This window comes from Ostrinia furnacalis, unplaced genomic scaffold (genome assembly GCF_004193835.3).
Source record: "Ostrinia furnacalis isolate ACB-3 unplaced genomic scaffold, ASM419383v2 OfSCF4153, whole genome shotgun sequence".
Taxonomy (NCBI): Eukaryota; Metazoa; Arthropoda; class Insecta; order Lepidoptera; family Crambidae; genus Ostrinia; species Ostrinia furnacalis.
The window spans coordinates 1,108,574-1,136,379 of NW_021134392.1; the positions used below are offsets into that span (position 1 = coordinate 1,108,574).

Here is a 27,806-nt window from a genome sequence, read left to right on the forward strand (position 1 = left end):
TCTAATGACCCCAAGCTACCCATTGTTATCGCTCGCGCGTAATTATATTGCTGTCGCGACTGTGCGACGGGCGCCCGCAGTGAGTGTGCGAGCGCGACAGCAACATAATTACGCGCGAGCGATAAGGATGGGTAGCTTGGGGTCATTGGACAAAATTCTACGTGCTCACAGACCAGACTATACCTTTATGATGGACGAAATGATGCTGTAGACGTAATGTAACTATGGATGCAACAGAAGGTTACAAACTAAGCTCGAGTGTTAAAAAAGAATACGAACGTTCTGGGCGACTTTCTCGGCGTCTTCTGCGGCGCGTTGGGGGCGCTGTTGTCCTGCTTGCCGCCGCGGAAGCTCACGCCGCCTCGCACTTTCGACGTACCGCTACAAGCAATAATATACTTTATTGTTACATGATAAGGGCGAAGGGCGAGTGACAGAACCTGTCGCCAGGTGGCGCCAACTTGATGACCGTATACAGTATAGCCTGGTCTGTGAGCACGTAGAATTTTGACCAATGACCCCAAGCTATCCATCCTTATCGCTCGCGCGTAATTATGTTGCTGTCGCGCTCGCACATTCACTGCGGGCCAGTCGCGACAACAACATAATGAGAGCTATCGTTTTTATACTTAACAGTTGGCACCGCTGGCGATTGACAGGACCTTACTCTACAGTGGCGCCATATTGATGAGTGCAAATGCGATAGTCCTCCTACCACTTTACCGCTCACCAGTTGGTGCCACTGTCTTCGCTACTAGCAAGTGACAGGACCTTACTCTACAGTGGCGCCAACTGGTGAGCGTTAAAACGATAGCCCTCATTACGCGCGAGCGATAAGGATGGGCAGCTTGGGTCATTGGACAAAATTCTACGTGCTCACAGACCAGGCTTTAGTTCTCATAGTCTCATTGTGTGAAAAACGAGTTACAGTTTTTTGCAAAAAAATAAAACGCTTTCAAAATTTTACTGATCATTTTAAAAAGCATTCGTACCTGGATTGGTTATCCTTTGAACTAGATGATTTGGGATGCAAGTTTATGCGAAGGGTGTCCAGAGAATACATGGACAATCTGGACTCAGCGTCAGACTCTGTAACAAAACAATTAAACAATTTTAATTATAAACAATCTATTGACTGCACTCCACGACACATGATGACCTTAGTGATTTAGTGATTAAGAGCGTTTACGTCTAGCGTGGCATGTCAAGTTTAGGTAATTTCGATGCTAGTTTTATTCACACTAAAATAATTATGACTGTGTGCGTGTTCTCACGCTCTATAGTCAAATCAAAATACTTTGATCCACCATCGTAAAAGTATGCCAGGCTGTCAAGTGACAGCTCAAGGAAACTATAAAATCTTCAAATCTTCCAACACCGACTCCATAATTATAAATAATGTCGAGTGTCGNTCTTAAGATGGCATTGCAAATGTAATAATTGATTTGCAAAAGTAGCTCTTATTTTGGGAGGCATAATTAGTGACTTTATGTGTGATGAAATTATTGTTTGTAAGGCATAAAGTAAAGTAGCATTACTCATTTTAGATCCCGACTTAGACCACGTGCCAATCGACTTCTTCCTGCTACTGGTTCTGCTGCTCCGCTTTGAACGAGAAGTATTCTGAAACAAAACCAGTACACAGTAAATTAGTTATAATGTACCTTGCTAGAGCAAACTTGACAGAAGAAACCGCATCTGTGGTCTAGTGGTAAGACCACCTGCTTCAGACGCAGAGGTCCCGGGTTAGATTTCCAGTGGGGGCAGATTTTTCTGTTTGGTTTGTTTGGTGGTAGGGCTTGTTCTAAGTCCGCCTGGCTAGCTACCACCACCTTAGCTAAGTCTGTCGCCATAACAACAATGTTAACAGCATTATTGTGTTCCGGCAGTTAGAGGTAAGATAGCCAGTTCCTCCGTGGTTGAGGATTCCGGGTGAAGCTCGCTTCCACCTTCGGCCTGATCGTCACTTACCATTCAGGTGAGATACAGGAAAAATAAATACAACCCGATCGAGTTAACTGCTGTGACGTCACATAAGTGGGAAAAGAGTCGCATTCTAGCGAGGTGCTATTGCAAGTTAGTTCTCGGGTTGTAGTACTCAATGGTGAACTTACGGTGTTGTTGGTGCTGTTGATGTAGCTGGACATTCGAGCCGCGTACTCGTTTACGGCGTCTTCGAGTTTCTCGCACGACGGCAGAATCTCCTGCAAAGATATTCATTATAGTTAATACTTAAAGTCCATTGTGTCTCCTAATACATACTAACTTATACCGGGTTATTTTTAGTACAAACGAAACCTTAAAACTATTTGTTTAGAATCAGTAATAGAATCCATCGCAATATTTTTTATATATTTTTTTTATGTGACACGAGCTTTTATGAGGCAAACTAGCAGACGGATCACCTGATGGTAAGTGATTACCGTCGCCCATAGACAAACTTAACAAACATTGCGTTGTCAACAACGAAAGTGCCGCGCGCTGTACGATGTACGCTCGCGTGCGGATAATGGGACAACAAAAAAAGCTTGGAACTTCGTGAGTTTTCAAGGTATCATTTTAATTTTTTTTATACTGATTCTAAAGATTGAAATACGTGACAAGTGTTTCGGATTTCGTATATACAAAAAATAATGTGGTATACGATACGTGAACGCAACAGAGTAGGCGTGGCTAATTCAAGTCACGATAAGTGCCGTCTTTGGCATGGCATGACAACGGCAGCAACGTCCTACACCTATCGCATTGTAGTATATTGAAACTCTTGCGCAGGTTATGTATGCCTACTCATGTGTAATGTAGACGTAGCGTTATAGTAAAGCAATCACGTGACTCTCTAACAGGCAGACGGCTGGATAGAGCTGGTGATGTTACGCGGTAGGTGGTGCGGCTGGAGTGACGTCACACGGCAAACGGCCGCTGGAGCTGGTGACGTCACGCTGCAGTCACGCGATTCCTAACACACTCACGTCGGTCGCGCGTGGCCTGCAGTTAGCGCAGCAGACACTTCGCGCGTGACCTACAGGAGGCAGGCAGCACGTCGGTCCTGGGTGACGTCACGCGGCAGGCAACCGGCAGGATCTGGTGACGTCACACTCACGTCAGTATACAGGTCGCGCGCAGCCTGCAGATGGCGCGGCGCGGGCACGGCGTGACATGCAGCGGACACTTCGCGTGTGACTTGCAAGAGGCATCGTAGCATGTCCGAGCTCTCGTGGATACAGGCCGTCTGCTCGAACGACTTGTGGAATATCTGCAAAATCACACATACACTAAAGTACGGCCAACTAGCAGCGATACAAAAGGTCGATTCGACTGTCGAACTGACAATCTATTCCGTCTCTTCCCATTTTGTGTATTTGTCGTAATGTCTCGTTCTCCCGCCAAAATATGTCAAAGTCAAACCCCTGCTATTCCAAATGACCATGACATTAGGTTTGTTTACATTCGGTATCGCTTCTCTTTGGCCGTACTTTACTATAAAACTGATAAATACAAAAGATACATAAAATTAAGAGGGACCATATTTATTTGGCGGGCAGCCGAGACGTCTCGCTCGGATATGGTTATTGCTATTTTCCAAGACAGAGTAAGGACGACTCCATACCTTCGCTCCGCAACAAAGGAGAGGGATGTTCGCTCCTTCTGTTCGTCGCTAATAACGCCGGGAGCACAGTGACACATTTTTCCACACTACTACTAGGTCTTGTGGACTCAGCTGATCCCATCGATCCATATGGTATAGAGTAGCTGCCTCTAGTACCTTTAACGATGACCAATTAACGACAAGATGAGCACCCCAGGTCTTAAGTGGTTTAAATGGTTCAAACCACACCACAACAGTACGTTTCTCTAGAAACTTCCTGCCCAGTACAACCAAACTGTGGAATGGACTATCGTCTGCGGTGTTTCCGGACGGATACGACCTGCAAGCTTTCAAGAGGAGATCGTATCTTCACCTTAAAGGCCGGCAACGCACTGTAACGCCCCTGGGTCTGCGGGTGTCTATGGGCGACGGTAATCACTTACCATCAGGTGATCCGTCTGCTCTTTTGCCTCCTGTCACATAAATTAAAAAAAAAACACATATTGTTTATACCTGCAAGGCCTGCAGCAGGTTCTGGTGCAGCGAGGCGATGCGCACCATCTGCGCCTGGAACTGCGTGTGGCGCGCGAACGGCAGCGACGCGCCCGAGTTGCGCTTCACGTCGTGGATCTGCACGGGACAAAACTTAATCATTATCAACATCATCAGAGGTACAGTTGTGTAAAGCAATCGTATTAATTTACAGTTCAAAACGCCATGTTAAACAGATTTTATCGTACGTTTTGAACTGTCAAACGAATACGAGCTTTACACAATCGCACTTAAGGTCATTTAATCTTTACTGCAGGATTAAGGTTAGTTTACCCAGCAAATGGAGACGCTTCATGTTCACATTACGCGTATTTTACGACACACGTGGGGAAAGTGGGGGTGCTTCTATTATAATCGGAATCATTACAGATATTAGCTAACATTAATGAACGTCAGAATGTCAGATCTTATTACAGGTCGGTCATAGGTCTTCCTATAGAACACTACAACGACTGGCTCTGGGTTTGAATTAGATAACCTCTAGAAGTCCACTGCTAGATACGTCCATATAGACTATGTTTCAATAACGACTTTTTCTCTTAACCTAAAATCTTGATGACAAAATAACCTGAATTATCTGAACTATCATATTTAAACTATATCGTACACAAACATGAATGCATCTAACTAAATCAATTTTAAGCTCATAGAACAAAACAATAAAGCGTGACCTGTCTGTGCAGCTGGTACATGTAGATGCGGCTGAAGCGCGCGCAGAACTCGGCGGAGCGGCGCCGCATCTTCACCAGCTCCTCGGGCTCGATGCCCAGGATGTCGCGCCGTTCCAAGGAGTTGCTGCAACAAAACATTCCGAATCAGAATCATCATTTATCTGCTTTAAATGTGGTACAGAAGATGGGTACAGTTAATGGTTAGGTCTCACAATTAGTCATTTCTGACATGCAAATTACACGGTCAACAAAAAAAATTTTTTTTTTTGCGCATGGATTTTACTTATTATATTCTGATTATATAAGCAAATGCATATAAAAAAGTGCGATTACAAATCGAAAATATTTGCTTTTTATAAAGTTATAGCGATTTGAATTTTCCATCTTCATAGTAGAATGTCTCTAAAGATGCACATCACATTCTCATTGGGATATATCTATATATCTATATATATAAAAATGAAACCCGTTTCGCGTTGTCACGGCATCACGTGTGAACGGCTGAACCGATTTCGATAATTCTTTTTTTTAAATGTTTGTGGAAGTCCAAGGATGGTTCTTACGGAAAAAAATATTAAGAAAATCTCTACGCTAAGGCGGTACGAAGTTCGCCGGGTCAGCTAGTTTATAAATAATTATGGGGGCTTATTCGCAAGAACAAGGAGCACGCTTTCATCAAAATATAGTGGGATTTGAGAAACGACGTTACCAAGGCCAGTATACTGAAAGCATGATAGGGTTAGATTTTTATGAAAAAAATCTTCTATGGAACATGACAGGAAATTAAAACTTTTCATTTTTAATAAATATTTGGACCCTATTTTAATTTTTCTCTTGTGAGAATGAATCTTAAATGGATGTTTATTATGTTTCAATAATTAGAAAGAATGAAAGAAAGAAAAACAAATATTTGGCGACAAATTAAATCATATCTATGTTCATGTTTCATACATTCATTGATATGAATTTTTCTATTTTTTACACATAAAAGCAAATTCAGAAAAATTTTTTGTTGTTATTCTTGTTTCTAGGTTATAAAGCAATAAAAATAAGCTATGCATAACCCGTGCGCAAAAATACTGTAGACAGTTGTTATATTCACATAGGGAGAGCTATAAAAATGATTCAGTTTCTGGCCCTGCTTCTTTTCAGCACTGGCTTCGAAGCAATGGTAGGGTTGAAGTTGTACTGAGGCGTGTAAAAGCGATTTAAATAAGCATAAACAATGTTAACAGCATTGTTGTGTTCCGGCAGTTAGAGGTAAGATAGCCAGTTCCTCCGTGGTTGAGGATTCCGGGTGAGGCTCGCTTCCACCTTCGGCCTGATCGTCACTTACCATCAGGTGAGATGCAGGCCAAGAGCTTCCTCGTTGTGGATAAAAAAAATTATTTTGCAGATAATCATCATCATTTCAGCCATAGGACGTCCACTGCTGAACATAGGCCTCCCCCAATGACTTCCACATCGCACGGTTGGTAGCGGCCTGCATGCAGCGCCTTCCTGCTAGCTTTATCAGGTCGTCGGTCCACCTTGTGGGTGGACGTCCCACGCTGCGTTTTCCGGTACGCGGCCTCCATTCCAGAACCTTGCTGCCCCATCGGCCGTCAGTTCTGCGTACTATGTGCCCTGCCCACTGCCACTTCAGCTTGCTAAATAGAATTTTGACCAATGACCCCAAGCTTCCCATCCTTATCGCTTCGCGCGTAATTATGTTGCTATCGCGCTCGCACACTCACTGCGGGTGCCAGTCGCACAGTCGCGACAGCAATATATTTCGCGCGAGCGATAAGGATGGGTAGCTAGGGGTCATTGGACAAAATTCTACGTGCTCACGGACCGGGCTTTATACATACACAATCTCTGAAAGCTCTTCATTGATTTTCATCCTCAGGTCTCTGACTTTGGCGCAGTAAATGCTGCTCTCGATCATGTTCGTGACGTTCTCGGAAGATTTGCCTGAAAGAAAACATTTTTGATAGTCATTATTATTACGATTTTCCACCTGTTTAAAATATTATTAAAAAAAAATCAGTTTTACACTGGGTTTATGAATCGCCGAATGTTTAGTGGGTTAAACCAGCCAGCCAGGTTTCCTTTAGAAGGAACTTACTTTAGAAGCTTAAAATCTACTGTATTTTTATGCAAGTTTTTTTACTATGTTCTCAATCAAACAAGTAAATTAATGAGAATGTAATTTCATAAGCCAGAAAGAACTCACTAGAGCCTTTGTCTGGGCTGAGCGGCGGCGAGGCAGGCGAAAGTCCTTTTTCTTCCTGGAACTTATCGCGCACCGTGCAGGGGCTGCCCATGGAGTCATTCAGGACTTCGTCTTCTGGCCCTGGAAATAAGATTTACTTTTTTACTACCAAATAAATTTTACTTTTTACTACCTTTGAGTATAATAATTTACTGATCTGCCAGGCTAGGATGCGCAAAGAAATAAAATCTTATCGATGATGTTAGACGACAAACGTATGGGCTTATCGCGACAATCGATAAAATGGCGCGATAAACGCTTATCGCGGCGTGCATCCTAGGCATACAGGCCAATTTCTATTCATTTTTATCAAAGAAGAATAAATAGGATGCGCTGTAAAGATGGCGTCAGATCTAAATAATCAATTCAAAGCAGCTGGAAGCTTCTCCTGATATGTATTTTCAGTTTAGCCACGTGCATAAATGGAACTACTCAACCTTCACTTTTGTTGAGTTTCAATGGAGGCCAAGCTGTAGATCCTGGCAATGCAGGAGTTGAAAATATGGTAGGATAATAATTCCCGTATACCTAAGACAAGCCTCGCTCACCCGACTGGTCATCGTCCTTCTCGTCGTCGAATATGTGTATGACGTCACTGTCGTCGTCGGCGTCGGCGTCGGCAAACGTCACCGTCGGTTGCGGATCGGCGCGCCGCGGGCTGTCGCCGCCGCCTTGCTGCGCCTCCTGAAATGCACAATACAGTATTGAGAAGAACAGAGAAATATGATTTGAAGCATTTAAAACGCAATAAAGCCACTGAGGCAGCCTAGTACATACTAAAGCCTGGTCCGTGAGCACGTAGAATTTTGTCCAATGACCCCAAGCTACCCATCCTTATCGCTCGCGCGTAATTATGTTGCTGTCGCGCTCGCACACTCGCAGCGGGCGCCCGTCGCACAGTCGCGACAGCAATATAATTACGCGCGAGCGTACCAGGCTTTAGAGCATTGGTTCCCAAAGTGGGGTGCGCGCTCCCCAGGGGTGGCGTAAAGACCTTTAAAGGGGGGCGCGGGCCATCTGTAAGAAACCTATGACCGCTAAGATAATGCATTCCAGACTGTTCAATACGACCAATAAATAATCTTGCCTGTAGGAGCGGGGCGCGGAATTTTTTGTATGGTCGAAAGGGGGCGCGTCTCAAATAAGTTTGGGAACCAATGTACTAGAGTGTTTAAGGGACGGGAATTTTTGTGATGTTTGAGTTGCTGTGCACTATGCTACATTTAAAAGACCACCATATGGTAAGGCAAAGTAGCTTTCCACAGTTCTCCTTATCTTTTGGGCCCTACCAGCGCTTCGAGACAAACATATGGCAAGTGCTGAGAAGAAACGCCGGAACAAACTCACGTCACCAATAATTGCTAGGAATTATCTAACGGTAAGAATAACCAAATTCAAGTACAGTCACGGAATGAAAAGGTTCGTCAGTTTTCAAATTGATTCCTTCAACGAATCGCGAGCTCATATTACCTTTTGAAACTATGTTACAGAATAATCTCGAGTTAGAGAAAATAATCTTTAACTGTTCGTCAGTAAAGTTCAAAATTATTCAGATCAAAGTTGTTTGACGATTTATCTTGTCAAGAAGATTATTATGATTGATAAACTAAAACCTTGTTGGTTCAACCTGCCATTATTATTTCTATTAAATAAAAAAAAACTATTGTCAATTGGTCAATGTCATCATTGCATTGCACTGATGGGATAGAAAAATAAACAAGCAAAACCTTATTCGTTAGCAAACGTCATATTTATTTAAATATTAGCAGCACTGTTTCTTGCACTGTTATGTTGGCAGGTTTGACTCTTACAGTACCTAGTGCAAGCGAAAACCGACACTAAGGTGACGAACCTTTTCATTCCGCGACTGTACATCAAATATGTGCAGACTGAACTGACCACACATCTTTATCATCAACTAGCTGACCCGGCGAACTTCGTACCGCCTTAGCGTAGAGATTTTCTTAATATTTTTTTCCGTAAGAACCATCCTTGGACTTCCACAAACATTTAAAAAAAAGAATTATCGAAATCGGTTCAGCCGTTCACACGTGATGCCGTGACAACGCGAAACGGGTTTCATTTTTATATATATAGATAGAAGATAGAAGATAGATATAGTCTCGAACCTTGTAGTACCCTTTGGACATAAGGGTATTTTTTATACGTATCTTAAATAAGAGCATAAAGTTCTGCAATCTACAATTCATCAGTTTGTTATGGCTGTGCTTTTGACTCACTTGTTCTTGTTCTACCTCCTGTTCACTATCTTTCTTCATCTTCTGCAACTCAATTTCGAGCAGCTCTTTTATGCAGGACTCTGGAAGTCGCTCCAAGAACTGATAAGGATCATCTGGAAAACCAAATAACTTACTTAATAGATGTCATTCTTGACAAATAATTTCTTCTTTTGGATTTCAATTTGTCAATGGTTCAAGGAGTAATGTTGCTGGATGTTACCTTACTTAACTAATGATGAAAAGCAATAAATGGAGTTGTGAGCTAAACAGCATGTGTTATAAATTACCTATTCCATTTAATTAAAGTTTAGAGCTTTTCAAAGTAAAAAAAAAATTGGTAGGTAATAATAATATGATATTTGCTAACCTTTACAGACATTGCTCAGAACATCCTGTTCCTTGACAAACTCATCCCAGATCTTCTGCTCCCGTTCCTTGAGTCGCTGTCGTCTGGTCGTCTTCCATGTCCGCTCCAATTCCTCACCTTCTATGAACTGAAATAATATTCACATTACTAAGTATAGCATTGAACAATACACTGCTTCAGATGATCTTGTTGGAAAGAATTATGTAGGCAGGCCTACCCACATTCTTAAAATGCTACTCGAACTTGGATCTCTAGCTAATTTCGAACCAATTGCACTCAAGGTGATGTTTGAATTGTGTTTGAAGCAACAAGCAAGCAGTCGATTTAAGGAACTTGTGAAACATTACATTTCAAATAACTATACAATTTGTGCAATGCTTCTTATGCGCTTCCAGACCACACCCATTACGCGCCGTATAAAATTCTCATTAGAAATGTGGGCTATGACGATTTTTTTTATTTTCAAGACTTACCTGCAAATTCATCTCCACTTTGGTTTCGGGCATAAAAGAGAACCCTCTCAAACAAGGCTCCATGGGTGTTGACGGTTTGTCGTTCTTCTCACTGTCTAACACCATGATTCAAGACAATATTAACACCAATAAAGTAAATTGAAAATTAATTTATAAAATCTATGAACACCAAACAGCCATGTTCAAAACAATAAAACTTTTATTTTTTGACAACTGTTTGTCAAGACCACTGAAACTTTTGTGTCCTTTTAATAATTGTAAGTTTTTAAATAATAACTTTAATCGTCAAATTAGTTATGTAAAAAGCATTAATTATTAAACTAAAATTAATTAATTTGTAAATTAAGCAAACTAGTGACTACATAAAGTTTAAACCCTTTTATTATGTAACTTTTTGTTTTACAATTCTGTTGCTATAGAAACGTCTTATCGTTGCTAAGAAACAAAATCCTTCATCCGTCAACAAATAAATGTAAACAAATGTAAATAAACGCGATTACAGAAGTTTATGCTCTTTAATTACTTATCAGAAAAAAAGGTATAATTCTATTTGAAATAATTAAGATCATAACTTGTGGCTCATTAATTTAATTTCTGACACTGTGATATAACTAGAAAGTCAATGACTTCGTAGTTTATTATTCATAATTATTATTCAGAAGTTGTTCGCTCAAAACATGTGCGTCCTTTGCATTATTTAGTAGGAGAGTTCAATTAATTACTTACGTAGCGACTTTTTACGTATATTATTGACAGAGCCGGCGCTATGTTACTCAGTGCGCCGCCCCTGCCTAGCATGGGGGCTCCGCAGCCGGCTCCCCGCTCGTTATCACGATATTTGCCGGATCGGCGATACTGATCGCAGGGGGTTCAGATGGTGTGGTAGATGTAAGTATATTACCAGAATGTAAGTACTTGATTGATTAAATACGACAACTTTATCTACGAGAAAAGGAAGCTTACATACAGCAAGCGCAACTATAGCGATTCATAAAATCTGAGGCTGAAGAGTGAGACTGCTGCGATTTGCTTTACAGTATGATTCGATATCTAAGGTAGGGTAGGTAGGTAGGTACTCCAAGTAGGTTGTAGATGAAGACATGAAAAACACTAATGAACTAGTAGCCTATGTAACATTGTTAGGTAATAAAAATGCCTCCCTAGTCTCTAGCTTGCTGATCGATTCATGTTAGGGTTTGTAACACACGAACTCTTAACTTTACGACTTACCTAAGTAGTTAACTTATTTATAATTCAGTGGAACTTTTCTGACTGTACTGATAATAATATTAGACGAAGAGTCACCATTTCGCTTTTAGCTTCGGCTAATAATAAGTACCTACCTCTACAGCTCCGTAAATACACATTTTAGACAAAACAGAGCGGGAAAGATTCATTACGTGCGTGTGCCGCTTAACTGTTGCGTAGATTAAGAATATTTCTTTATATTGATATCATAACGTCACCCCTCACAACATTTCAGCAACAGCTTTGGCTCTCATAATCTAAGGGCGCACCTAAAGCGTCTGGTCTTTGAGCTTACTTACCTAAATAAATAGTTATAAATTATTAAGGTAGAGTAGCCTATTACGGGTCATGTCATGTTTATGTGATTTAAAATCTTAAATGGGAACTCTTTTTTGTATACAATATCCAAAAATATTCATAAATTCCACAATAATAATACAATAATGTCAATAGCTAGTTAAATACCTACAAACAAATAACTTTACTAGGTCGATAGTTAAGTAGTTAACTACCTACAATAAAATTGGGTCAAACTTTCTATTCAGTAACATATACCTAAGTACTTACATTATACCTACATAAGTATGTAGTAATTGGTGGTAAACATTAAAATTAGAGACCGGGTAATACGACTACGAAATCGATTTTACGTAATGAATGCGGGTGCATTTTCATAATCGTTTCGGTATTTTGGTTCTATAGGGCATAACTGAGTTACCTACTTACATCAGAGAGTAAAATTTTGGTTAAGAAATCGTTGTTTGTAAAAAACGCAACTAGTAAGAACGAAGTTAAGCCGTATATTATTGTAGTATTGCGATCAAATGAAAATGAAGTCATAACTAACAATCTGCGGCCGCTAACTCTTCTGATAGCATGACTTATAGCTATGAGAGGAATTGGCGGACTGCCACAGCAGTGTAGAGCGAAGTGACAGAAGCGAAGCCCGTGAGTCAGCAGTACGCGGAACCTGTGTGCGGCGGCGCGATCGATAGACACTGCACCCTCCCCGCCCCGCCCTGCACCTGCCCGGGCATCCGCAGCCCCAGTTGCCGTCCGACACGACAAAAAACAAAAGAAATCCCACAAAATACATCCCGAAAACCAAGAAAACAGTGCTTTCGTCAAATGTCAATTCCGGATTGCATATAAGTTCACTAGTTCAAGGTCACAACGGTCGTCGACCTCTAAGCTAAGAAACGTCTACCTCAGAACGTAGTTGTAACCGGCGTTTATAGTACGCGTTGAGCCGTGGATTTTATTTTTAATTATTACGTGTAGTGGACAAGGTCGTTGGATTTGTTGTGCACAAATGTTGGATTCACCATTGCAAGCGCGCGCGTGCTCCGAGGCAGTCCACAACAAAGGCAATCGCGGTGATCGCCTTAGCGCGGTGATTGACCAGTTCTGATCAGCATTCGGATAGGGGCAGCGATGGCGTCCAAGGTCCTCGTGCCGACTGCTCCATTTGCGAAATTGCAAGTAAGTACTAAAATAAATAACTAATATGGATGACTATTGTTTTCTATCCTGTAATTTTAGATTTCCTTTATCCTTTTGGAGCAATATACATAAGTGTGTAAACAGATTTCGGATGTTAAGAATAATTAAATAAAATATTGTTTAAAAAATAACTAACCCATTTGATATTAAATATTATTTGAATGAAACTTACCTAAAATTTTTTGAACCTACCTTAAATTAATAATTAAGTAACGATGAATAATTTATTTACATACATTTAGCTGTTGTGACACTCTTCATGTTGTTGTCTAATTAAAGAACGCGTTAGACGAACGTAGATAAACAAAGAATTCGATTGGCGAGTCATTTATAGACAAAGGATTCTTCAGTTGCAGCGGTCAACGACACCTCGGAAAAGCCATTGTTTCCTTCCGTTATGGGTTTTTCCCACCGCTTCTGGTATAGTAGCCGATCTTGGGAAATAAGGCATTTTTTATAATTATGTTTAGCAGAAAGTTGTAATTATTAAACAATATTAACTTTTTATTTTATTTCAGAACTCTTTGGAAAACTTACAGCTATGTATACTTACTTTGTGGTAAATGAGAGCGGGCGTTTAAGGAAAAAACAATTTGTTTTCCATACCACGCACGACCTAAATGGAAGACATTAAAATATAAAAAGTTTATGGCGATGACTCAAGTTTAAATCGTGAATTCGTGATGAATTCATTGCACTCCAGAATGGCATCATCACTTGAACATCATTAAAAAATAATGCGTAGAACTTTGGACACTGGTAGTTTCCGCTGATGGTTGGGCCGGATAGAAAAGATAACATTATTATAGTGCTAGCAAAATGAAGCCTAAGATAAACTCCTCTATAATCGAAAAATACACTGGCTAATACGGTAGATAATAATGTATCTCAAAAAGCGGGAAAATTCAGGCAAGATATTAGAAATAAGCGGTGTGTCATCATCAGTCATAAAGATAAATCAACCAGAACCTATAGCATTAGCTGTCTTTATCTAGCTTCTAGCTAATCCAGCTTAGAGTCTCAGCAACTTGCTTCGTCTTTCTTTAGTGTAAATAACAAACCTGCACCTTTGTTTCCAGTTGAAGAAGTCGACCCCCCCAGAGCAGCCGAGCAGCAGTACCAGTAATGGCGGGAGCGGCTTCATCATCGGCGGCGACGCCGTGGCCCGGGTCGCGCACCTGGAGCACAGCGTCCGCTTCCTGCAGGAGCAGCACCGGCAGATGCTCAGTGGACTCCACTCGGAGATCGAGGCTTTGAGGGAGAGAAACAGAGGTCAGACAGCTTTGGAATTAAAAAAAACCCTGAAATTTCGAAGTGGTATTTTTTTATAATCATCACTAGACTAGCAAAAAATGTCTTCAAAATTGGATTTATTATCACTGATATTAACATTGGCTTGGTAGAGTTCTATTAAGTACCCAACCATGCTCACTTAATAAAATAATTATTTCGACTTGGTTGGTAATACGTTACATTTACCCTATTTTGTTTTGTCCCACAGATTTGCAGTTTCAATTGATCTTCAACAAGGAATCTTCACCGAAACCTGCAACTCCCGCGCAAGAAGAATGCAGCGAAAGTACCGAGGTAATTTATGATTGTTTATACCAACAGTCATAGTCATTAATCTTTATTGCATCATGTTGGTACAGTTTGGTCTACCAAATAGTTATAAATTATAGCTGTTTCCATTACTAGTTGACTGCTTATATAATTATCATGTTCACGTGTAGTAGTACGTGATAAAATATAGGTAATTAGAAATAATAATATCTGCACACTTTTTTATTACGGAAATCTGAGAGACAACAGTCCATGATAGATATGCTTACCTACATTGCGTGTGTCGGCAAAATAAAACAATTTTATAAGCCCCTGGGTATTTCGCCGAAACAGTAAATTTTCTGTGTCCAGGCAGGCGAACACATGTTTTTTTATATCTATCTGTATAAAACTATTTTTATGGGAAAGTTCATCAAAAGTTTTATTTGTTTTTGCTATTACAATAGCAGAAACTACAAATAATACCGTAGAAAAACTTAATCAAAAGTCGTTTTTCTAATTTCCTTGTTATGTCCATTACTGTTGTTTGCCAAAATGAAGGCTCATTATAACAAATTGAAGCGTAATTTAATTCTAATATCACTCTCTTTACATTTGAGAAACGTTTGGCTATCGGAAAATAAAAACTTTAAATGTCAAATACTTATAGGAAGAAAATAAAGTGAAGTTAAGTTCTTGTCCAGGTCAAAAGTATAATTTCCCTGGGTCTTAGTTTCGACCATTGTTGTAACGAAACGAAAAAACTTAGAATGTAATGCACTGCACCACCTCACTCGGCCATTTCGTCCTAAGAGGCCATTGAGGCAGGACAGTACGTCGTTGATCAGTTTCGCGACAAGTCGCATAAATAGGTCCCTCCTTGGGTTTTTGTTTACTAAAAAGTCAATTTCTTTGGACGGTTTTTTGCAACTAAACAATGGATTAATTTTATTGTTTATTTACACAAATGTAGTGTCTGTAGGGGTAAACCCATGATTTAAATAGTAAATGCATAGGGTAAATAGGTTTTTCTCTGTGGTGTCTTTTAGGCATAAATCTAATTTCTTTGGTCCTAATTTCCTTGTTTTCCGTGGCATAAAATGACCTAGGAAATTATAAAAGACCATTAATAATTCGGCGTAAAGTCAAATTTTGAGTATTTCTTCATTGGAATAAGTTTAAAATTTACATTTTAAGAAATAGGTATGAGAATAGATATAGAAAAACTTGTTTTTAACTTTTAACTCAATCTACTGGATTTATCTTCCTTAGTTGTGTAAAAAGGTCGTAATGATATAATATTCATTGGCATGTTTGCTTGTGAAAGTACACAAAAATAGGTCGAACAAAAAAAAAGCAAACCCCAGAAGAAAACTTAGAGAAAAAAATATTTATAATAATTTCCTTGGCTACCAAAAATTTATGACCTCATAACTTTGTTTCTAAAAGGAATTATGACACCCCTTCTAGATATATTAGCTTAGTTTTTACTACTTAATGCAATGGGAAACTAAAAATAGTTAAAAACAAAAATAAAATTCGTGCCAAGGAAATTAGGCAAAATTGACCATTTTTGGCGAAATACCCCCCTATTTTACTTTTAATCTTATTGCTTAACTTCGGAAAAAAAATACTGCAAACAATTCGATAAATACAGTTGCGATCTTTTTTCGTTAAAAAATGTTGACGTGTGTCCTAAAACAAGTCGATTCACCTGAAATTTGTATTTGTAGGAAGCGAATTTGAAACGAGAAGTGACTCGCCTGGAGCGAGAGGCGGCGGCGGCTCGCAGCGAGGCGCGCGCGGCTGAAGCAAGAGCTCTGCAGCTGCAGCGGCTGCTGGATGCGCAGACTGAGTAAGTTTCTCGGAAGTCTTCGATTATTATTTTTCATTTGAACGCCTAGAATGGGTTTAAAGACTTACACGCTCACAAAGATCACAAATCACCAGTCAATTGACATACTTTTTATACAGAGTGACTCATGATACATCGTGCATTTCCCAAATATGAGATTCTCATTGGATTTGCCTCATATTTGGGGAATGTATGTATCATGAGTAGTCTTATTTCAAAAGGATGCCAACGATTTCAATAAAGTCTACCTGTATATCAAAACGCAACTACCTATTTATTTTCATGGGAAAGAGAACCTGGGCGTCACCAGTTTACAATCCAATTGACTTACTGATTTCAAAGCTACTTAACAATTCCAGGGTTAGGTATAATGAAATTATGTTCAACCAAAAAATTACAAATAAGTTACATAGGTACTCACGTCTTGCCTTTTAATTTCATTCATGTCATCTATTTGCAGAAAGATGCGCGAGTTGGAGTCCCAGCAATGCAGCACGTGCTTGTCCAGCGAGCGCGCGGCGGCCCTGTCCCCGGGCGCAGCAGAGACGCGCGCCGAGTTGCGCGCGCGGCTGTCGGACGCCGAGCGGCTGGTGCGCCGCCTGCGCGCCGACGCCGAGCGCCAGCGCAGAGAGGTACTCGCGGCGGCGGCGGGGGGCGCCGTCACTAACCTCTTGTTTGACGGCGCGGCCGCGCGACACGCACACGTATGTCACGCGCACGTTTGCCAGCTATAGTTGCGGCGAACCACAGTGGGTACAGTGGCGGATTTACGGAGATGGGTCACTGGTTTTGGTTACCGAACAATTACCATTTTATCTCGACTAAAGTACGGCCAACTAGCAGCGATACAAAAGGTCGATACGACTGTCGAGTTGACAATATATTCTGTCTTTTCCCATTTTGTGTATTTGTCGTAATGTCTCGTTCTCCCGCCAAAATATGTCAGTCAGACGGGTTCACCTATGACATTGGATTTGTTTACATTTGGTATCGCTTCTCGTTGGCCGTACCTACCTACTTTAAAAATAAAATCTTAACAGTCACTTGCAGGAACACAATAAACGACATTTCAAGTTATTTTCAACAGCACCAGATATCTCAGCATAACATCAAACAGACCTTTCGACATTACGATTGAATATATCATGAAACTACCGTCACCCGAGTAAATCCATCACTGTTAGTATAATAATTACTAACTCTAACTTACCAACATAGTTATAGAAACTATTTATTTAGACTAGTGCTTTGAAACTTGTGTCAGGGTCCTGAATGCACGTCATACCAAATAGATTTACCTTGTTCTGTTGCACCTAGCACTGTGTGAAGTTGTGTCTATAGCTGGGAAACATAAGCTGCCGATGCTTACTTTGATTTTAATAACCTAAGTAATTCTCAGCAAGTAGTTGGATTGATGTTTGAACCTCACACAACATTTTGAATTTTTGACCTTTTAACACAATCTCAACACTTACGTAGTTAGACGTGACTGCCCCTCTATTTGCCTTTGTCCAATAAAGGAAATTTTTTAGTAAAAAATATGCAAGTGCTTAATATTCATGGCAGAAAACAAAAAAAAAAACAAGTTAAAAATGTATAAAAAAAGTAACAATAAAAGTAATTTAATTGTTTTTATTTTTATTTTTGTAGGGGCAGTGCATGTTTGTAGAATATTTATACCCTTTAACTTTATCATGCATTAAAACGTAAAACTTAAGTAACATAATAATACGCGTGAAATCGTCGCACCCAGTTGCAGTGTATGAAGAATTCACTGCACGCGAGCCTGCGCGCCAGCGGGCTCGACGGATACGGATATCAAAGCAACTACCACTTCCCGCCCGTGCCCACGCCGGACTTTTGGCGCGAACCGCTGAGAGAGTGAGTTCCGATTTCAAACTTTTTTTTTTTTGGCTTTTGTGGTTTGCGTTTAGTTAATACAAAAGATTATTTTAACTTTTTTTTCTATTAACATTTTATAAATGTTGAGTGTTGTTATTATTGTCGAATTTATGAATGAAAACCTAGAAAATATACAGCGAAGCGATCTTCCATTAAAAAAAAGCATTAACCTTGCAGGATTCATCGATTAGAGAAGTGTGAAAAATCATTTTGGAGATTAGAGAACAAGATGTCCTCCTCACACACCGCTTAGGGAAAAATGTGTAAACTTCGCATTCATTCATTTAGTGCAAAGATTAATCTAAGATTTAGTGCCATAATTTGTTTTGTAATAAAATACTTTAGTTTGATTTTACTTGGTATACTAAAAATATTTTTTCATTCTTTCTAACAAAATGTATGATGTTGTTACAGGGACTTCAACGTGATGGGGTCCCGGGGGCGCAGCACCAGGCGGCCGCTCACGCTGCCCGAGCTCTCGGGCCAGCAGATCCACCGCTCCACCGTTTATGGCAATAGTAAGTCTGTAATATTTGTAGAATGAAGCTGCCTGAGAATTATAAAAAAAAATTCATCAGAATAAGTTGCCATTGGTCACGTATCCTTCACAGAATAATGTTTCAGACCTTCCGAACTTTCAATAGGTATAATCTCAGAGCTATTAGCAAGAACTTGGCGTGGGCGTGGGAATCTGCGTATTTTTAAATAAATATCTTTGGAAATTTTACACTGCGCTTCTAGTCCCTAACTAAGCAAAGCTTGTACTATGGGTACTAGACAACGGATATAAACATACTTAAACACTTTTTTTTGTAAATACATACATATTATACATAGAAAACACCCAGTCCAATACAAACAAATATGTTCATGCACACAAATGTTTGTACTGTGCAGGAATCGAACCCGCAACCTCCGGAATAGTAGTCCGTTTCGAACCACTACACCAAACGGCAGACAGACAAATCCACTATGGGGAAGCGAAGAGAACTTTAATGTTAATTACTTACGGGTTTCATAAAATTAATTATTTCTAGATCATACACGGTCGCGAGCGAATGGATACGAGCACAAGAACAAAAAGGCGCACGCGCCGAACAGCGAGGCGAGTGAGAATAAGAGTCCTGAAGAGCAACAGCCAGGTATGTCCTACAGGACCTACACTTACAGCTTGTCTCGTTGTAAGTCTCAGGATTGCTCTCAGCACATACCTAGCCAGGCTACAGTGACCATTAGCGCGGCATGACACAAATTGACACACGTGAGCAGAGGCGAACTGGCGACGAGAAGGTACTTCTATCTAACTATATCAGCCTTTGGGTTCGCCTTCGAACATAGGCCTCCTCTTCAACCCTCCACCGACATCTGTCCCTGGCCACACGCATCCAGTTCAATCCAGCCTGCTGCCGGATATCGTCTGTCCACCGTTTAGGCGGTCTTCCCCTGCCGCGGGTGTTGTTGCGGGGTCTCCACTCCAGGGTCTTTCTGGCCCAGCGATCCTGGTTCATCCGTGCAATGTGCCCTGCCCATCTCCATTTACGGCTCTCAATCTCTTCCACCACGTCGCTGATCCTCGTCTCGAGTAGGTACTTATCCAATGATATTAAGGAAACTGATAGGTCTTCACCCGAGCATCAAGGCTTCTGTTGATGATGAGCTGTCGCTTCAGGTTTTACCTATTATGGTTTTTATGAACTGTTCTATTTTTTCGTACTTCTGTGAAAAAATGGCGCTGTTTGGTTATTTTTTCTGCGTGCTGCTTCGCATTGCGCGCCTTCAAAAGTTGAGCCTGTTTAGGCACCCACTACAGTTAGTTTGCGTACGTAAGAAAACACACACCTTTCATTTTAGTTTTAAGTTACCCGGTTTACATTCCAAACTGCACAACAAGCTTTATTTTTACTTTATTTTTGGTTCGATTTCAGAAATGCACCGTTTAAAATGCACGAACGAATTTGCGCAATCGCCACGTAGAATATTGGACCCTTACGCTACGTACCCAGAGTTGAAAGTTGTGGTTACCAAACTCATACCACAAGAGAAGGGTGAGAATACATTCAATTATAGCGATGTGTTTTATGCGCAAGAGATTGCCCGCAGTTGGGATGTGCACGGCAGAGGATCCCGCCAAGTTGCTTGCTCAAAAAAAATTGGGTTAATTTTGCTGTGGTCGTGCTAACTAACATACTAATTTAATACCTCTTTAATTCTTAATTATTATTTAAAACTACATAGTAATGATGGACAAAAATGTATGTATTGGTACACCAGGGTTGTCAACTGTACTTGGTTGGTATTGCAGGCAATCTCTTAAAACCATGAAATAAACGTTGTTGTACTAACATCTCTTGTTGTGCATGTTTGGGGAAATCAATGTTAATATTGAATGTATGTAACTTATACTTACCTACTTACTGTAAAACTATTCGTTTCCAATTTATTTTTCTGATGATAACACTGTTTTGTTTTTCCTTCATGTGAAAGTTTACTAATTTATGTGCTTACTATAATAATGCAATGTAGCTTTGGTATAATTATATTATTTTCTATATTATAAACAGTAATAAGACTAATAAGGACAACATTTGACATCTGAACAAATTGTGTAGCGTAGAATATACGACTATGTAAGTGCCTGACTACATGTGAATGATCGTAACGAAACAATTTTAGGGTAATTTTTAGTTGGTATGTATGTAAATGCGGGGTATGTAGTGACTCTCTCCGTCGCCTGTTATACTTATTAAATACCAATATCATAACAATCACACTCCTACGTACTCATGTAATCGGGTGTGAATCTACTTCGTACCCTTAAAGCTTTGTTTAGACACAGCGGTCATCGAGCATTTTTTACTGTCATTCACCGCGCGGTTACAGCTTGAGATACGATAGAAACTAGCTAGGATATCGCTGTGTTTAAACAAGGCTTCAAACCAAAAGTAAACGAATCCTAAATCGTTTGTTCCAGCCCAGAACACGACGACAGACGCGGCGCGACCGCGGGCGAGGCGCCAACACCACCGCAAGCACGCCCCGGACCACACATAACTGGAGTCGTGCCCCCACGCTTTAGCGGGAGCCCCACCGGCCATGCTGCTCTCTGAACTAACAGCGACGACCGTGACACATGTGATCGTACGTAATCCACACAATCATCGTACGAGCACACTCATGGTCGTTTGTAATCAAACACTACCGTATTTCTTTTGCTACGTACCTAAATATCAGTAACTTTCCGATCGACGATCATGCAAAATGGGCGATTACAACCGAGTACACACGATCGTGATCTTGAGTTATAGTCTGTCATCGCAGAGCGTGTAAAGGTACCGATGATACTTAATCTCCGTAGAAATTTCAATAAACACAAATTAACCTGATTTAAAATTTTAACGTTTTGCCATGACTTGGTCCTAAAGGTCCCAATGACTTTACAAATCAGAGAACAGCACGGCCGCCACCAAAGTGCCAGCTTATGACCAAATGCAAGAAAAAGTCAACATGTCTTCGTTTATTTCTTTACTATTGTAGTTTCTACATTTATATTGAAGCATTTCAAATTTGAACTTTATTGATTTTACGTCAATCATAACATTTATAATGTACCTTTAGTCCTGTGATATATTCTTTTACATTTATGAGAATTTGTATGTATACAAAGTCGTATTTAGCCGTTTGCTTGGTTTGCGTCTTAATCAAAAATAATATGTTCAAACTGTTTTGTGATATGAGTCGAAAAGGAATAAGGAACGGTATCAAATAAGATTAGTTAAACCTAGGAATGAGTGAGGCATTCAGCGTTAAAAGAGAAAAACTTGCCTAGGAGCGCTGCCGTGCCCCATGACAAAATAGTAGTGAGATATTCATGCAATAAATAATGATAATGTGAATTCGGCATTTAGAGAATGATATGTTTGTGAAAATTCAATAAACTATCCCCAATTCGCGAAAATAAACTGGAGGGCGTAATCAATAGTGCCTATTTAGCGTCCAAAATAATTCGAGCTTTGACTGGAACTTACTAAGCTGTTTAACAGACAGGCTTCAAATTAGACAGTAATTTGAAGATATCTTGGTCTGTCTATCAGCAGAATTTGGCTGTACGAATCAAATCATATTTTCACATCAAATAATGCTAAACTGTAAAAAAAACAAAGGTTACATAATGAAATGGTGTTAGCTAATGCTATCGTAGATGTAACGCCTTTTCAAGAGTCATCCAGTCGAAGTTCTAGCTATCCTGGTCGAGTACAGCTCAATACAGTTAGAAATTACTGTAAGAAGTAAGAAAAAGTGAGATTACATTAAATTGTTTTACTGCCATTAGTGTTAGGAGTCTGTGTAGGCGATATTGTTCGAATTAATTAGATTGAGATTTATGCTAACTTTTTGTTTTTAACTTGCCGATAGTTGTGCTGATGGTGAACGCGATAAAATAATCAAGAGTTGGCGCCTCTATTTTATCCACTAACGGTGGGCAGGACTTTACGCGCCAAGAGCAAATATGGTAGCCATCATGGTTTCGCAATATCGAAATCTTTAAAACAAAAAGTAGTTGGTAGAAATCTCGATCTTATTAATTCAAACGTTAGTGACCACAAGAGTTTAAGGCGAACTAGTTGACCTGTAGTATTTTCGTTCTTGATAATGGGATAAAGGTAATTTTATTAGAGCTATACGGCTACAGCCTAGCTCATCAAAACGTTGAAGGGATCAATCCTTCGTATGATCGACGTGCCTGGTCAACAGCTTGTTTATCAATTAAACATACCCTGGGGATATTTTGGGTGAAAGGTTGAGAGATAATCTCCTTAGTTCCATAAAAATATAGAGGCTGTATATTTTTGAAAATCCCATAGCGCAGTGGTGTTGTCATTAGCGCTAGGGGTCGAAAATTGGGTCAATTTATAAATACAAATGTTTGCGAAACGGCTCTGAATGGGTGTGTACGATGACGCCCTCAACAATCCAATACCTAGAAATCCATGTATTGTTCATAGTGAGTGATAAGTTTTCTGATCCATTATACTGCACTTTGAGATTTTATAGGAACTTAAGCTTTATGCTAGAGGGTATTAGATTATTCCTGGCGAGTTTAGCGTGAAACTCAATACGTTTTTCCATATCATAAAATTGTATTTTATTTCTGTAGACATTGTTAGAAACTTTTGGAGCAATTTGGTGATTTGCAATTGGAACAGCACATTGTTCTGCTGAACAAGACAAGAGAACTGATTAGATTAAGTATACAGCACTGAGGCATTACAGTGTGGGAGGGGTGGAAAGCCTCATGCATTATCTATGGTCCTATTACTTAGTTCTACTGGAAGTATCACGGTCACGGGTCATTTAGTTTTCCGTTGGAGCTACTAAACTGGAACTATTGTTAGTCCCGTAGAACTACTGGACGGTTCTGCCACTTAGGACTGAGCAATAAGGCCACAGGCAATGAAATAAAAGATGTAATCCAAGGCGCCTGATTGGCCAAAGGTCACGTGACTATGCCTCGCCCTCCCGCACCCTGCATTAGTCACATAAGAAACTAATTTTAATTAATAATAGAACAGCGTGAGGTCTTTTTTAGTAATGTAAACTAAAGTTTCATCTTTGCTTGATGTAGCTTCACTTAACTTTAAAATTTTGTATGAATTCATTCAAACCCTTGTATTGTGTGAAGTTACCAAATTGCTTTGATAGATGGGGTTTACTAAAATAGCTCTAAATCTAAAAGTTCAGTCCAGTTTTTTCTTTATGAATGGAAGTGGACAACTAGTAACAGCTAATAAAATGTTCAAGAGTCTACCTTTTTTAGTCTCGGATAGATTCCAAGTACATTTTAAGTTGTCTCCTTTTATTCAAAAGGAAAAATAGGTTGTGCCGTATTTTTAGTTTTAGAAATAGTTTTAGCCTTAGTCAACAACTTTTTAGTTTGCCGAATGGATATCGTTAAAGTAACGGACCACTACTAGAGGGCGTCTGCAATAATGTAAGTTCCATCTATAGCACGATTATATCTATGGTCCGTGAGCACGTAGAATTTTGTCCAATGACCCCAAGCTACCCATCCTTATCGCTCGCGCGTAATTATGTTGCTGTCGCGCTCGCACACTCACTGCGGGCGCCCGTCGCACAGTCGCGACAGCAATATAATTACGCACGAGCGATAAGGATGGGTAGCTAGGGGTCATTCGACAAAATTCTATGTGCTCACAGACTAGACTATAGTGGGGGTAGGCTTTAAGCTACATTTGTGAGTGATGTCAACTTTTAAAACGCTATATTGTAGCCTTATCCATATTAATGATTAATCTAAATACTATTATTATTAAAATATTATAATTATTGATATAATAAAATATTTATTGCGACAGTTAAATGTTTTATTTTGACTAGTTTCAACAACACTACTCTATTACATGTTTGTTCTTATGAATATTGTGGTATATTGAATAAACTATTGAGATTGAAACAACTAGATATGACGCCAATTAATTAAATCGTTTGATCAACAATATACATTGCTTTGAATAGGTACTATATTAATTGTTAGATATTAAGCCACCAACTTGTTTGAGCAACAAAATACATTGCATTGAACACCTACTTACTTAATTGTTACAACAATACACGACAATTTAATTGCCGCCAATAAATTCTTCAAACAAAGTTTCACCAGAGCTATTGAACAAATTGCCTAACAACCACAAGGATGACAGTTTTATAATGGCATTATCGGTCGCTATGATTGTTTTAAAATATTCTAACAATTTTTTATCGATAAGATATTCGAGCACTAAATCACTGTTCACTTTTGTCACGGATATGTTGGCTAGCGTTCGAAGTAGATACAATAGTTCACAGCACACGTCGGATCGTTTGCATGTGCCCATGACGTGTCGTTCCATACTCACGGCCGTGGCATCCAGGAGTTTGAGCAGAAGTCGGTGCGGCAAATGGTTTGAATGGAGCTCTTCATGGCAGGACAAATAGAAGAGGAGCCGACACGTTTCCAGGTTCAGTTCCAATTTGGAGTACGCTTCAATTATTCGGGCGACATATTCTATGCTGAAAATTAAAAATAAACAATTAAAGCTACTTTCAAATTGTAATGAATTGATTGTCTAGCTAGGGTACTGGTTGATGCAAATAGAAAAACCTTTAAATGGCTCTTAAACATGTTGCTACACACATAAAACTTACCGTCATTTTGAACTAAATTATTTTACAAGTACAGTCGAAATCATATTACCTATAGGGTTATTCATTGTTGTGGCAAAGTTGCATACACCTATTGTAAAGATACCACAATGTTCATTCGCACGTGACTACGCACCTCAGGGTATTTTTCATCTGGTAAGCGACGTGCGTGAGCGCGTATACCGCAGCGTCCGCCGCGTCCCGCCTGCCCAGTAGCTCTGCCAGTTTGCCCGCGGCGCCCAGCTCGCATAGCAACTCGCACGATCGTGCGCCCGCCCCCGCTATGTTGCCGAGGGCCCACGCTGACGTCACCTGCAATGGCAAATTAAGTCATTGTACTTAGGGCAATGAGGGCTATCGTTTTTATACTTAACAGTTGGCACCCCTGGCGATTGACAGGAACTTACTCTACAGTGGCGCCATCTTGATGAGTGCAAATGCGATAGTCCTCCTACCACTTTAGCGCTCACCAGTTGGTGCCACTGTCTTCGCTACTAGCAAGTGAAAGGACCTTACTCTACATTGGTGCTAACTGGTGAGCGGTAATACGATAGCCCTCATTGATTAATTGACACAATTTACTCGCATGGCAACACGCACGATCGTGCGCATTCCCACGCTACGTAGCCCAGTAGCCCAGGCTGACGTCACATTTTTTTTTGTATTTTGTTTAAAGACATAAGTTCCAATAACTCCTCCAGCTAAGCTAAAAATATGCTGGTTAAAAGCATTCACCAAAATAGTCCGACGACAAAGTACGAACCAGCATTCCTTGGATCCTTAAATTGGCAGGTTTAGTAGTCACGTTTTCAATAAAAAGTTTGTTTGAAATTAATAAATCAATTAGGCAAAATAGTGACATCATCTGCATTTCCCTTTAAAACCTATAGAAAATTTTTTTCATTGACAATAATTCTTTTAATAATAGATAACTGACACTCACAGCCAATTCAGTAGTGCTGTCCAGAGCCGGAGTTAAGTAGTGACCGCCTGCCTTCGCGATGGCAACACACGCTTTGGTGTCTCCCAGGGCCAAGTTACAAAGGCACCCTGCAGCAGCGCACTGCCTTTTAACGTCTCTCCCTGGAAAATAAATTAAGACACTTTATACTATCATTAGATTTAAACATCTATACAGCATATTGTACACATTTTTGGTCTTATGTCATATACAACACCATACTAATATACTTTTTAAATATGAGTATTCATATTATTATCCCAAGTAGCTCCAATACATATTATAGCAATAAATGAAAATGACTGAAGTTAATGACAAACCAATATGTTCAGCCTGTGTTCACAATAGGTACACGGTGGCAGATCTAAAAAAAAGTTTTCTACTCAATGGTTTTGTGGCAGAAGCAGATTATACATAGATTTATTACTTACCAGATAATTCTCTAATTAACCCTCTTAATGCTCCATTAGTACTCAAAACAATCTCGATATAATTTTCATCATCGATCAGGATATTTTTCAAAATGTGCAGATCATGCAAAGTTAATGCTGACTTATTTTTCAATTTATTTGGTATATCTGCTATTGTATCAGGATCGATTCTGAATTGAAGAAGAAAGAAAACACAAAATTTAGGAAAATTTAAAACATACTGAGGGACACTAATAGATAGATAAATAGATAAGACAGGTTAGAAAAATTTAGTAAAAATCAAAACAATGCCAATAATCGTTCTGCTTCAAGGCTCAGGTCTCACCCCAATTGGCCCAAAGCACAAGAGGGTAAGCCATACTGCTCGATGTGGGCTGAGTGCAATAGGTGGTAGAGTGTAAGGCAAGTTATAACCCTTGTAGGTATGTGTTTGAATCTAACAAATATAAAATGGTCTTCGTACATTTGGAAATAGATAAAAATAGGTCATGTGCTCGCTTCACATAATACTTGGCATGCTCTGAAGCAGAAAATATACTTATAATACCTACACAGAAGGTGAAGTTTCATAGAAATTCGATGACAAACAAAGTTTTTCTACTTTACTTTAATATAAGTAAGCAGATTATAACAAGCAGTTTCTCTAATTTAAGAGAGTGTGCCTGTAAGGAATGCCTATAAGATATTTGGTTAAGAATATAAGGTAGAAAAGATCTTAGAGGGCTGTATATTAATAAATACAGGCATTTTGGTAAAATTTTACCTCGAAGTTTCAATAGATCTGCGATAATCGGTCATGCCGTATTTCTGGTTTCGACGACTAACTCGAAGCACTTGCCGACTAGCTTGTCTGATGGCCCACATTGGTTGTTCTTCTAATTCCTCCATTTTATAAATAATAAAGTATTCATTTTTATTTCAAAGTAATAACAAAATTTACAACTTTTTTGAGAAAACGTCAAAGTTGGAACTGTCACTTTTTCACTGAGTAGTGATGTGCTAGAGAAGTTCAATTGAT

The 27,806-nt window shown here is 39.7% G+C and overlaps 3 protein-coding genes across 5 annotated transcripts in view; 1 reads left to right on the forward strand and 2 right to left on the reverse strand.

The window, feature by feature from the left end:
- LOC114358962 (cationic amino acid transporter 2-like) overlaps positions 1–10,367 on the reverse strand; it is a 120,768-nt gene extending 110,401 nt beyond the window's left edge. The window contains exons 1-13 of the mRNA XM_028313157.1: positions 10,147–10,367; positions 9,674–9,800; positions 9,307–9,419; positions 7,615–7,750; positions 7,028–7,147; positions 6,663–6,765; positions 4,810–4,933; positions 4,100–4,216; positions 3,101–3,253; positions 2,115–2,204; positions 1,539–1,623; positions 993–1,089; positions 280–381 (exon numbers count right to left, since the gene is read on the reverse strand). Of these exons, the coding sequence (XP_028168958.1) occupies positions 280–381; positions 993–1,089; positions 1,539–1,623; positions 2,115–2,204; positions 3,101–3,253; positions 4,100–4,216; positions 4,810–4,933; positions 6,663–6,765; positions 7,028–7,147; positions 7,615–7,750; positions 9,307–9,419; positions 9,674–9,800; positions 10,147–10,251 (1,472 nt within the window). The 5' untranslated portion in view covers positions 10,252–10,367. The remainder of the gene's footprint in view (positions 1–279; positions 382–992; positions 1,090–1,538; positions 1,624–2,114; positions 2,205–3,100; positions 3,254–4,099; positions 4,217–4,809; positions 4,934–6,662; positions 6,766–7,027; positions 7,148–7,614; positions 7,751–9,306; positions 9,420–9,673; positions 9,801–10,146) is intronic.
- Positions 10,368–12,354: 1,987 nt separating this feature from the next.
- On the forward strand, positions 12,355–24,656 carry LOC114358939 (coiled-coil domain-containing protein 92). 3 transcript variants are annotated; one of them, XM_028313122.1, is made up of 10 exons: positions 12,359–12,876; positions 13,977–14,169; positions 14,399–14,484; positions 16,173–16,294; positions 16,755–16,998; positions 18,048–18,175; positions 18,611–18,714; positions 19,234–19,338; positions 20,122–20,241; positions 21,168–24,656. In XM_028313122.1, exons 1-10 carry the CDS (start codon positions 12,829–12,831, stop codon positions 21,245–21,247), a joined length of 1,230 nt encoding a protein of 409 aa, XP_028168923.1. In that variant the 5' UTR covers positions 12,359–12,828; the 3' UTR covers positions 21,248–24,656. The 3 variants fall into 3 exon arrangements, with proteins under 3 accessions (XP_028168925.1, XP_028168923.1, XP_028168924.1); XM_028313123.1 differs by having other exon boundaries at positions 12,361–12,876; positions 16,755–16,926; XM_028313124.1 differs by lacking the exon at positions 20,122–20,241 and having other exon boundaries at positions 12,355–12,876.
- Positions 24,599–27,750, reverse strand: LOC114358940 (importin subunit alpha-2). The gene is made up of 5 exons (XM_028313125.1): positions 27,552–27,750; positions 26,789–26,958; positions 26,340–26,479; positions 25,533–25,708; positions 24,599–25,264 (listed from the first exon to the last, which is right to left on the reverse strand). Exons 1-5 carry the CDS (start codon positions 27,674–27,676, stop codon positions 24,835–24,837), a joined length of 1,041 nt encoding a protein of 346 aa, XP_028168926.1. The 5' UTR covers positions 27,677–27,750; the 3' UTR covers positions 24,599–24,834.
- Between the last annotated feature and the right edge of the window lie 56 nt (positions 27,751–27,806).

Excerpts from the sequence above, each read along its gene's own strand:
- LOC114358939 (XM_028313122.1), top strand. The coding sequence starts at position 12,829 with ATGGCGTCCAAGGTCCTCGTGCCGACTGCTCCATTTGCGAAATTGCAA. Across the intron at positions 18,176-18,610 it reads TGGCGCGAACCGCTGAGAGA|GGACTTCAACGTGATGGGGT; the intron begins GTGAGTTCCGAT and ends ATGTTGTTACAG. Across the intron at positions 20,242-21,167 it reads ACTCATACCACAAGAGAAGG|CCCAGAACACGACGACAGAC; the intron begins GTGAGAATACAT and ends CGTTTGTTCCAG.
- LOC114358940 (XM_028313125.1), bottom strand. The coding sequence starts at position 27,676 with ATGGAGGAATTAGAAGAACAACCAATGTGGGCCATCAGACAAGCTAGT. Across the intron at positions 26,959-27,551 it reads AGATCTATTGAAACTTCGAG|AATCGATCCTGATACAATAG; the intron begins GTAAAATTTTAC and ends TCTTCAATTCAG. Across the intron at positions 25,709-26,339 it reads ACAGCACTACTGAATTGGCT|GTGACGTCAGCGTGGGCCCT; the intron begins GTGAGTGTCAGT and ends TTGCCATTGCAG.